This window comes from Ceratotherium simum, chromosome 23 (assembly GCF_057802395.1).
Source record: "Ceratotherium simum simum isolate JZ-2026a chromosome 23, ASM5780239v1, whole genome shotgun sequence".
In the NCBI taxonomy this organism is placed as follows: Eukaryota; Metazoa; Chordata; class Mammalia; order Perissodactyla; family Rhinocerotidae; genus Ceratotherium; species Ceratotherium simum.
The window spans coordinates 27,484,561-27,497,320 of record NC_141922.1 but is presented as its reverse complement, the minus strand read 5'-3'; the positions used below and the strand labels follow the sequence as shown (position 1 = coordinate 27,497,320).

The 12,760-nt window shown below is 36.1% G+C and overlaps 1 protein-coding gene across 4 annotated transcripts in view; it reads right to left on the bottom strand.

Moving 5' to 3' along the window:
* Positions 1 to 12,760, bottom strand: part of CSMD3 (CUB and Sushi multiple domains 3) — a 1,195,693-nt gene that overhangs the window by 560,582 nt on the left and 622,351 nt on the right. For all 4 annotated transcript variants that reach the window (XM_004431279.3, XM_087447535.1, XM_004431280.3 and 1 more), the window contains one exon: positions 10,552 to 10,655. In XM_004431279.3, coding sequence (XP_004431336.2) covers positions 10,552 to 10,655 — 104 coding nt within the window. The remainder of the gene's footprint in view (positions 1 to 10,551; positions 10,656 to 12,760) is intronic.

Here is a 12,760-nt window from a genome sequence, read left to right as displayed (position 1 = left end):
TTCAGGTGTACGTTATTATTTATCAGTTTCTGCATAGACTGTACTGTGCTCACCACCAAAAGACTAATGTTTATCTGTCACGATATATATGTGCCACTTTACCCCTTTCGCCTATTCCCCAACCCCCTTCCCATCTGGTAACCACTAAGCTGTTCTCTTTATCCATTTGTTCCTTGATCTTCCACATATGAGTGAAATCATGGCATGTTTGTCTTTCTCTAGCTGGCTTATTTCACTTAACATAATACTCTCAAGGTCCATCCACGTTGTTGCAAATGGGACAATTTTGTCTTTTTTATGGCTGAGTGGTATTCCGTGGTATATATATACCCCAGCTTCTTTACCCATTCATCAGTTGATGGGCACTTGGGTTGCTTCCATGTCTTGGCTATGGTGAATAATGCTGCAATGAACATAGGGGTGCATAAATCTCTTTGACTTGTTGATTTTAAGTTCTTTGGATAAATACCCAGTAGTGGGATGGCTGGATTGTATTTTTTAATTTTTTGAGAAATCTCCAAACTATTTTCCGTAGAGGCTGCACCAGTTTGCATTTCCACAAACAATGTATGAAGGTTCCCTTCTCTCCACATCCTCTCCAACATTTGTTATTTTTTGTTTTGGTAATTACAGGCATTCTGACAGGTGTAAGATGATATCTCATTGTAGTTTTGATTTGCATTTCCCTTACAATTAGTGATGTTGAACAGCTTTTCATGTGCCTGTTGGCCATCTGTATATCTTATTTGGAAAAATGTCTGTTCATATTCTCTGACCATTTTTTGATTGAGTTATTTGTTTTTTGTTGTTGAGTTATATGAGTTCCTTATATATTTTGGAAATTAACCACTTGTTGGATATATGATTTGCAAATATTTTCTCCCATTTGGTGGGTTCTCTTTTCGTTTTGTTCATGGTTTCCTTTGCCTTGCCAAAGCTCTTTAGTCTGATGTAGTCTCATTTGTTTATTTTTTTCTTTTGCTTCCCATGCCTCAGTAGACATGGTATTTGAAAAGATGCTGCTAAGACCCATGTCAAAGAGTGTACTGCCTATATTTTCTTTAATTCATTTTGAGTTAATTTTTGGGTACACTATAAGATGATGGTCTACTTTCACCCTTTTTCAAGTGGTTGTCCAGGTTTCCAAACATCATTTATTGAAGAGACTTTTCTTTCTCAATTGTATATTCTTGGTTCCTTTGTCAAAGATTAGCTGTCCGTAGATGTGTGGTTTTATTCCTGGGTTTTCAATTCTGTTCCATTGATCTGCACATCTGCTTTTGTGCCAGTACAATGCTGTTTTGATTACTATAGCTTTGTAGCATATTTTGAAGTCAGGAATTGTGATGCCTCCAGCTTTGTTCTTTTTTCTAAGGATTGCTTTAGCTATTTGGGATCTTTTGTTGTTCCATATAAATTTTAGGATTCTTTGTTCTATTTCCATGAAAAACGTCCTTGGGATTCTGATTGGGACTGCATTGAATCTATAGATTACTTTAGGTAATATGGACATTTTAATTATCTTTAGTCTTCCAATCCATGAGCATGGAATATCTTTCCATTTCTTTATGTCTTCTTTGATTTCTTTCAATCATGTCTTATAGTTTTCAGTGTATAGGCCTTTCACCTCCTGGGTTAAATTTATTCCTAAACATTTTATTCTTTTTGCTGTGATTTTAAATTGGATTGTATTCTTGACTTCTCTTTCTGCTGGTTCATTATTAGTGTATAGAAACGCAACTGATATTTGTAAGTTGATTTTGTACCCTGCAATTTTGCTGTAGTTGTTGATTATTTCTAATAGTTTTCTGGTGGATTCTTTAGGGTTTTCTATATATATGATCATGTCATCTGCAAACAAACAGTGAAAGTTTCACTTCTTTCTTTCCAATTTGGATATCTTTTATTTCTTTTTCTTGCCTAATGCTCTGGCCAAAATCTCTAGTACTATATTGGATAGGAGTGGCAAGACTTGGCACCCTTGTTTTGTTCATGTTCTCAGAGGGATGGCTTTCAGTGTTTCACAATTAAATATGATGTTGGCTGTGGGTTTGTCATATATGGCCTTTATGATGTTGAGGTACTTTCCTTCTGTACCCATTTTATTCAGAGTTTTTATCATAAATGGATGTTGGATCATCTCAAATGCTTTCTCTGCATCTATTGAGATGATCATGTGATTTTTATTCCTCATTTTGTTAATGTGGTGTTTCACATTGATTGATTTGTGGGTGTTGAACCATCTGTGCCTCCCTGGTATAAATCCCACTTGATCATGGTGTATGGTCATTTTAATGTATTGCTGTATTCAGTTTGCAAATATTTTGTTGAGGATTTTTGCATCTGTGTTCATCAGTGATATTGGCCTCTAATTTTCCTTCTTTGTGTTGTCCTTGTCTGGTTTCTATCAGGGTGATGTTGGCCTCATAGAATGAGTTAGGAAGTATTGTGTCTTCTTCAAATTTCTGGAATGGTTTGAGAAGGATATGTATTAAATCATCTTTGAATGTTTGGTAGAATTCTCCAGAGAAGTCATCTGGCCCTGGACTTTTGGCTTTGGGGAGGTTTTTAATTACTGTTTCAATCTCTTTACTTGTGATTCATCTATTCAGATTCTCTATTTCTTCCTGATTCAGTTCTGGGAGGTTGTATGAGTCTAAGAATTTATCCATTTCCTCTAGGTTATGCAATTTGTTGGCACATAGTTTTTCATAGTATTCTCTTATAATCCTTTGAATTTCTGCAATATCTGTTGTAATTTCTCCTCTTTCATTTCTAATTTTGTTTATTTGAGCCTTCTCTCTTTTTTTCTTAGTAAGTCTGTCTAAGGTTTTGTCAATTTTGTTTAACTTCTCAAAGAATCAGCTCTTAAGTTTCACTGACGCTTCCACTGTTTCTTTTTTTATCTCTCTTTCATTTATTTCTGCTCTAATTTTTATTATTTCTCTCCTTCTGCTGACTTTGGGCTTTGTTTTTTCTTCTTTTCTGGTTCTGTTAGATTTAGTTTAAGATTACTTATTTGAGATTTTCCTTGCTTATTGTGGTAGGCCTGTATTGCTATGAATTTCCCTCTTAGAACTGCTTTTCCTGCATCCCATAAGAGTTGGTATGATGTATTTTCATTTTCATTTGCCTCCATGTATTTTTTAATTTCCCCTTTGATTTCTGCATTCATCCAATGGTTTTTCAGTAGCGTGTTTAGTCTCCACATATTTGTGACTTTCTCAGCTTTTTCCTTGTAGTTGATTTCCAGTTTCATAGCATTGTGGTCAGAAATGACGCTTGATGTGATTTCAATCTTCTTAAATTTATTGAGTTTTGCCTTGTTTCTCAACATATGGTTTATCTTTGAGAATGTTCCATGTGTACTTGAGAAGAATGTGTACTCTGCTGTTTTTGGATGGAATGTTCTATATATATCTAAGTCCATTTGCTCAAGTTTTTCCTTTAAATCCAACATTGCCTTGTTGACTTTCTGTCTGGATGAGATATCCATTGATGTAAGTGGGGTGTTGAGGTCCCCTACTATTATTGTGTTGCTGTTAATTTCTCCCTTTAGGTCTGGTAATAGTTGCTTTCCATACTTTTGTGCTCCTGTGTTAGGTGCAGATATATTCATAAGTGTTATGTCCTCTTGGTCCCTTTTATCATTATATACTGCCCCACTTTCTCTCTCATTGCCTTTTTTATCCTGAATTCTGCTTTGTCTGATATAAGTATGGCAACACCTGCTTTCTTTTGCTTGCCATTTGCTTGGCATATCATTTTCCACCCTGTCACTCGGAGCCTGGGTTTGTCTTCAGAGCTGAGATGTGTTTCCTGGAGGCAGCATAATGTTGGGTCTTGTTTTTTAATCCACCCAGCCACTCTGTGTCTTTTGATAGGAGAATTCAATCCATTTACTTTTAGAGTCATTATTGATATATAAGGGCTTAATACTGCCATTTTATCTCTTATTTTCCAGTTGTTCTACATTTCTCTGTTTCTCTTCCCTTGTATTTCTGATTGCCATTTCAGTTTGGTGGTTTTCTGTGATAGTTTTCTCAATTTTCGTTTTATTTATGATTTGTGGCTCTGCTCTGATTTTTTGATTAGTGGTTACCATGAGGTTCATATAAAAGATCTTGTAGATGAGATAGTCCATTTTCTGATAGTCTCTTATCTCCATTAGCCTAAGCAGGTCCCATCCTTTTCCTCTTCCTCATGTAAGTTACTGTTGTTGCAAATTACTATGTTTTGTGTTGTGAGTTTGTTATTAAAATGAAATATTTATAATTTTTGTGTGTGTGTGTGTGAGGAAGATTAGTCCTGAGCTAACATCTGTTGCCAATCCTCTTTTTGCTGAGGAAGACTGGCCCTGAGCTAACATCCGTGCCTATCTTCCTCTACTTTATGTGAGACACTGCCACAGCATGACCTGACAAGCAGTGCATTGGTGTGGGCCTGGGATCCAAACCCAGGCCACCAGCAGTGGAGTGTGAATACTTAACCGCTACACCATGGGGCCAGCCCTTGTTCATAGTTATTTTTGATGTTTTCCTTCACTGTATCCTTTACATTATAATTAAGTGTTTGCTAATGGTGACAGTGGGCCACCATTTTCTGATTTTGTCTGCCTATTTATCCCCTTGTTCGAGGCTTTGTAAAATTTTGCCTTTTTGTTTCAGGTATGAGAGCATCCTTGATCATTTCTTGTAACGGAGGTCTAGTGGCAATGAACTCTCTCAGCTTTTGTTTATCTGAGAAAGCTTTTATTTCTCCATTGTTAACCTTCAGTTATCCACTGAAGGATAACTTTGCTGGACACAATATTCTTGGCTGAAAGTTTTTGTCCTTCGGTATTTTGAATATATGATGCCAATCTCTCCTAGCCTGTAAGGTTTCTGCTGAAAAATCTGCTGAAAGCCTGATAGCGGTTCCTTTGTAGATTATTCTCTTCTGCCTTCCTGCCCTTAATATTTTTTCTCTGTCATCGACTTTTGCCAGTTTTATTATCATATACTTTGGAGAAAGTCTTTTTGCAGTAATGTAATTAGGAGTTCTATTGGCTTCATACACTTGTAAGTCCAGTTCCTTCCCCAGGTTTAGGAAGTTCTCAGGTATTATTTCTTTGAACAAGGTCTCTTCTCCTTTCTACCTCTGGAATACCTATAATCATTATGTTGGTTTTCCTAATTGAGTTGTATATTTTTCAAAGAGTTTATTTTTTTAAGTCTTAGTTCTCTCCTCCTCCTTCACCTGAAGCGTTTCTACGTTTCTGTCCTCTAAATTACTAATTCTGTCCTCCATAATGTCAGCTCTGCTTCTTAATGTTTCTAGATTATTTTTTTATCTCATTCATTGTGGTCTTCATCTCCAGAATTTGTTTGTTTGCTTTTTATAGTTTCAATCTTTTTTGTGAAGAATTTCCTCTGCTCATTAACTTTATTTCTGGGTTCACTGAACTGTCTTTCTGAATTTTCTTGTAACTTGTTGAGTTTCTTTATGACAACTATTTTGAATTCTCTGTCATTTAGACTGTACAATTTCTGTGACTTCAGGATTGGCTTCTCACTTGTCATTTTACTTCTGCTCTGAAGTGTTAATGTAGTTCTTCATGGTGTTTGATGAAGTGATCCTTTGCTGGTGCATAGTGGTCGTATCAGGTTGAAGATTCCACCTGCCACCTCTGGGGTGGGGGGTGAACAGAAGCTGTGTTTTCTGAACCCGCCGTGTCTGCTGGAAGTTGTGCCCATGCATTTCCCTGCTGGCTGCAGCCACTTGGTGAGTCACACACACACATGCAGACACTCTGGTGCAGAACCACTGCCTTGACCGGGTACCAGCTGAGCTGGTGCACTAGGCAAGGAGGGAGGGGCATTTTCTTTTGCACATGTGGGCCCACTCTGTGCTCATGTGCTTGGGCTGCTGCACTTGGTGGGGGCACCCATGTGGTGGCTGAGCCATGCCATTCAGCGTGGAATGTTTCCATGGGCCAGACTGCAACTCCGAAAGTTAAGTGTTCACATGCAGGCCTGCCTGCTCCCCCACCTCTTAGAGTTGTGCACCAGCAGCTGCATGAGGACCCGCAACCTAGATCACTGCTGCTATCGAGGGGGAGGGGATCCACTCACCTCCTTCCACTGCTTCCTGGGGATCCAGCACCCCCCTACCTTCAGATGTATGGCTGCATGGATCTTCAGATATCCTATTGTGCTTCATAGGGAATCCTCTGTTGGTTAATGAATGTCTGTTTGTTTGTAACTTAAGAGGAAGAGACTAAGGGAACAGCTCACTCTGCCATGATGCTGATATCACTCCAATAAGATGTGGATAATTTACTATGCCACATAGGTAATACTGTTTTAAACTTAGGCAAAATATGCCCCTTCCCTGATCCCTTTCCTGTAGAGGGTCCTCCTCCCCTCCTTTCTGTAGCCCAACTCCTGCCCTGGAATGTGCCTTCCTGGCTCCTGCATCCCTCTCCCATTTCCCCTTTGAGATCCTAGACTAGTTTCCAGTCCATCAGGTGAGAAGTACAGAAATTAGAAGTAAGGCTTTCAAACTTCTAGCATAATTTGAAAGAGTAATTTTGCCTGGTGAATTTCATTATGAGAAAAACAATACGGTTGTATTTATATGCATTTTGATTTCATTTTTCTGGGCATTTAATCTTCTCTCACTTTCCAAAAGTATCAGTTCAAGATGGATTGGAAATAAAAACAAATCCATTTTACAGTTTGTTTGAGAAGTACTGTTCTAGAACTCACTGGTACTGGGTAGCCTGGAATGCCCTGTTACCTGAAGCTGCATGGGCTTATTTACCAGATCCATATTCCTAGGTCTGGAACATATGACCCATATGTGCATCCTTTGGCCCGGTGGGCAACATTTGCAGGGAGGCATGAACAGTTTAACGTGTAGGCTGGGGTGTCTATATGCATCCTTGTGAAAGATGGAGCTGAGGTTGGAAGAGAGGATGGCCAGCTGCAAGATGAGGCTATGACCACATTTTCCCATGCCTTCCTGTCTCAACGATGAAATCACACAAGTCCTAGAATTCTAAATTCAACCTTGTCCTTCCAGGTTGTTATGAATATACATTTGTCAGGGTACGAGGATGGAACATGCATTTAACAATATGTAGCTTGATTTATAACTTTTAATATTTAGACATTTGATATGTGAATTTCCATTTGCATTTGTACTGTTGGCCCTGCAAATGCCATGGGTGAGTCTGCAGTCGAGAAAGTTAAATTTATTAAGAAATCAGCTTCTTCAGTGGATACAAATCCAGTAAGCTCTCTTATCACAGAGTCTTAGAGTTCAAAGGAACTTTTGATCTATTTCCAACTCTGCAGAATCTCTGTTAGCCACTCAGCCAGCTTCTATTTAACTATGTCTAGGAGGTGGGTGCTACCTAAGTTCTGTCATAGTCATCCTTACTCAAGGAAAAGAGAGTTATAGCTGCAGAGAAGCGTAATTTTGTTTCTAAGAGAGAAAAGCAAATTTGAGAAACACATTTCCTGTGTTTATAAACAGACATATACAGAATAAAAATGGGCATCACATAGATTTTTCAAAATTAATATAACTTCTCAGAGTGAGGGAAATACAACAAGTCATAAAGTAGAAGGACTACACAAACTACAGACAATATGACAGCAAGAATGCGAGAATATGAAAAATGCAACTTTGTCTTCTTTCAGTACTAACAGCAGAAGAAAACTCAGCTTAGTCTGTAAAATACAGTTATTTCCATTTGACTATTCATTTGGGTTATAAGGGAACTTCCCATCAACATATTTGTTCTTTATCTGGTTCTATGTTGTTTAGCTAACTTTGGGATTATCTTCTTCAAAAAAAATCAGTTGTAAGTCTATTTATTTCATTTAATTATTCCATGCTTTTTGCCTCATCTGCTATTTGATCTCATGCATTCAATACAGGATTTTAAAAATTCATTTTAGAATATCCCAATAAATGCTCTCTTTTACATTTTACTAGTTATAATGGTTGGATATTTAAGATACTAATTTTGACATCACCCTTCTGTGTCTTATTGGATTACTGTAAATATGTATGTCTATAATTTTTCTCTCCATAATTTTGTGATATTAATTAGCTCACAGATCTTTTTCTTAAGAGAGTGGCTGAAGGAAGATATATCATCTATGATCTGGGATATTAGTTATACAAGATGACTTCTAATATTTGATCTGATGCTTAGATACTAAGTTTTGTTTTGTGGCAGATAGAAAGAGGACAAAAGCCTCTTAAGAAATATTGTTTAGTCAATCGACTAGCCAGCCTGCCTTTCTATGTCCACGTTTTGAAGAATTTAAAGCTGATATCCAGTCTTCTATCTTAAGCAGAAAAAAGGAGCTATCTCCCATCATATACATATTTTACAGTTGCATTTCTGAAGTACATATGACGTGACCTATCAACTATTTAGAAAGATAGGTCTCAAAATGTGTGAGAATCATTCACCAAATTTGCTATATATCATTAACGTCCAGAAACTTCAAATTTTATAAAGTGTCAGATAAAGAAACAGACACATTTTTATTTGGAAAAAAACAATAAATTTAAGGTTCAAATCATATTTTGTGTTGTATCCGGTGTCATATATCTAATTAGATACAGTCCCAGCCAAGCAATGCAAAAGTTCTTAGAAGCCCAAGTACAACGCAATACAAGGATTAGTGGCCATGGAGAACCTGTGCCCTCTCTAAAGGGGGCAGAAGATAGGTCCAGCTAGTTTTTGCTATGTGATAGTCCCGGTCTAGTGTTGTCAGCTTGTCAAGAGAAACCACAAATTCAGATTTGTATATGTAATATTCAGTTCTTTAAAACACTGCACTTACCAAACAACAACAAAAAAACGTACCTACTGATCAGATTAGCTCTATAGCTGCCAATGTCCAATACAATATTACAGTATAACAAAATCCAAACTATCATGTATAAAACCACAAGGAAATCTAGAAGAAACTGTATACTATTTCTGCAAGTTATGAAGTCCAGTGTGGTGAAATGCCTACCAGGCTTAACATCCTGATAAAAATGTTGAGCATCTTTAGGGAGAGAAGTGTTAAAAATGAAGTTACAAACCATTTGAGCAACATCACCAAACATTTAGAGCATGTAAAACACTAGCCCTTTTATCCATCATACCTTAGGAAACAGAAAATGGAATTATTGTCTATCAGAGATAGACAACAAGGTTGTGGTTGATCAATGATATCCATGTTGCAGGGGGAGGAGAGAGGTAAAGTTGAGGACAAGTGTGCAGGAAGACAAGTAAGAAGAGGTTTTTGTTTTATTTTTTTTTAGTTTTTGTTTTGCCCTGGAAAGAGAAGAACTAAGAGGGAATAATATAGGGACCTATAATGTACACATATGGTAAAATCTTGGCTTTATTCAGGATTCTGGAATAATAGTACTAGGAGACTGTAAAATTAAAAAGAAAACAAAAGGGAAAGAGAAGAGGAGAGAAAAGAAAAGAAAAAAATGAAAAGAAAATTAGCTTACCTTTAGGCAATTTGCACAGTGAGAAATACACACATGATAAGAGCATTATCTCTAGGAGTTGGTTATGCTGGAAATAATTTTTAAAATATTGATATCATTTGTTCTAAAACATTGGTGTGCATAAAGATCACCGAGTAAGTCTATTAAAGTGTAGATTTTGGGGTCCAAATAACAGACATACTCATTCAGTAATTTGAGTATGGGAGTCCAGAAATCTACATTTTTAAAAGTGTATCAGGTAATTGTGATGCAAAAAGACCCCACTGAGAGAAACATCAGATTGACACAGCCTGAACTGCAAATCAAGAGTCATGAAAGGAATTTTGAGAGAACGCACACCCTAAAAGCTTTTGAGGTTCACAGCGGAGAAAACAATATACTTTCCTGGAAACATTTCTTCATGCCACTATCAGAGGCAGATTATTGGAATGAATAGCCCAAGAACCAGGCAATAAATAAGTTCCTAACATTTCCCTTTTTTCAATATATGTTCATTCTTTTAACTCACATTAAGAACCATATTTGGTCTCTTTTAACTATCTCAACTCTGAGAGTGGTTCACTGCTAACTACTTCAAGTGGCAAACCACTGATAAAGGTCTCAACTTCGAATCTTGATGGCGAGGTATGATTTTGCCGCCAATAAGTGAGCAGCACCCACCAGTCTTTCATACTAGTATGAGAGTCTCTGGGATCAATTTTATACTTGTCTTTTTCAGTCTATTTTTAAACTCTGTGGGGGTAAGGGTGTTTTCCAAAACAAAGTCTCAATCAACCACTCTGCAATTTCACTCTAGGCCTCCATTTCCAACCGGCTCCTGTTTGGCAATAGATTCTAAGAAACTGTTTGGATCAAGTGCTTTAAGCCTCATTGAAGAAGGACTAGTATACATACTATAGTAGGTTGATAATAATAACTATGGTACTAGGCTTCTTATGTTGATGGTAGGGGGAGGGATCAATGAAAAAATAAATAAGAGTAAAATTTCATAAAGACCTGATACGCTAAGTCAAGAATGAAACCCTGAGAACTTACACTTGGAGTACTGTCCTAGGGTCTCCAACTTCACCGCCATCACCAATTGTCAATGTATCATAGCCAATCTCCAGATCGAATTCTTCAAAATTTATCTGGATAACCTAGCAATAAACAGAAACAAACATCTCAAATATATTGCGTTATGTAATAAAAACAAAAAGAAAGCAATGGCAGAAAACATTTAAAATGCACATCATATATATACATATATATATATACACAAATAAATATAAATTTCATACATTGCAGATCATGTCACACTATTCCTAAAGTTCAATCATTATAATTATCAAATGATTTTTATGTGCTATATTGTACCTTCTGTAATAATTTTCAGTGAAATGGCATGGCTTCTGTTTATAGAACTCTCTTATTTGAAACATTTAAGCATGATTAATGCAAATCTACTTTGAGAAGGCTTTATGAAAAGTACATGTATGTGTGGAGAGTGCTTTTCCCTATATTTGCATATATTTTTATAAAGCTAATGTGGAAAACACAGACTGTGCTATTTCTGTTAAATAGTAAAGTTTTAAAAATGTTAGAGCTAAATTTGAATCGAGATCACCAGATTTAAAGGTATCAGGTTTATGGTTTATTTTTGTGTATCTTTTGGTAACAGAAAAATCTCAAATATATTATAATGTGCTGGCAAAACTGGGAGCACAATACTTTGATAGTCACATTACACCACGACAAATAATTTAGTACTATTTCTTACTAAAATATACTCATGCATTCATACATTGTTTATGCACCTATGCAAAAATTCACGTTTAATTAAACTGCAATTCTTAAATTAGGAACTTAATATAATATTAAAGATAACATAATTATGACTCTGTACATGAAGAAATTACATAAATACTGTACTATACACAATCATGCCTTGAGAAAAAATAATTTATAATAAAGATAAAGAAAATGAATGCTCGAGGTTACCAATATTACTATTGAATAAATGAAAAATGTATCTCTTTAATAACTTTCATAACTATTTGTTACTTTGGTAAATTCTAAAATCATAGATTTCATATCCTGGCTTTTTTAAACTTTATAACAAATTTCTTTTTGATTATGCCTATTTCTTGTATTTTTAATGATTGTATATTAGCATTGACTAAAGCAATTGTTTTGGTCAAGTTTAAATGTAGAATACATAAAAAACATTGAATTTTACATTTTACATGGTCACAGTTAAAAAAAAAACAATTGTTGGGGTTGACCCCGTGGCATAGTGGTCAAGTCCGGCATGCTCCACTTTGGTGGCCTGGATCCTGGGTGTGGACCTGCACCACTCAAGCTACGCTATGTCGGCAAGCCACCTACAAAATAGAGGAAGACTGGTGCAGATGTTAGCTCAGGGCTAATCTTCCTCAAGCAAAAAAAAAAGAGGAAGATTGGTAACAGATGTTAGCTCAGAGCAAACCTCCCTCACACACACACAAAAAATTGTTCCCCTGTTGTACACGGAGTTAAATATAAATACTCTCAATTAATAATTGCCTGTCAATAGAGACTGAAGTTGTTTCCCATTTTTTTGCTATTATAAGCAGCATGGTTGTGAGCAATATTAAACATTTTCTGGTTCAAAAGTACAAGTATATCTCTAGGTTATATACTTAAGAGTGAAATTTCTGGACAATAACAAAGCAAAATTTCAATTTCATAATATCGTGCCAAATGGTTTTCCAAAATTATTTTACCAATTTAAGTGCTCACAACTTGTGTACATTAGATTTCATTATTTCTACCAATCTAGTGGGTGTAAAAAGTGATCTTTTTTGCCTTTTCTTCATTAATAATTAAGTTGCATATATTTTGTCATTTATGTTTCCTTTTTGGTGCAATGACTATTTGTATTTTGGCCATTTTTCACTTGGACCACTTGTCAGCTTGTTATTAACTGCAGGAATTCTTTATTTCGGCGATTCCCAACATTTTTCCATTATAGCACACATAGAAAAGAATAATATTTAAGACACGATGAAGGGAGCAGATGAGGCTGCTTACAATGCAAGTTTTTTGCTCAGTCCCTGCCCTGCCTCACAGAGAGCTAAGATCAATATCATAGTTCTACCTATAACTCATTCATAATACATCATTGAGCCCAGCTCACCAGATGAGATCAGCTTTATATGTTCTGGATACTAATACATTACATGTTATGTGTGTTGCAATATCTTCTTCAATGTTATAGGTGGCT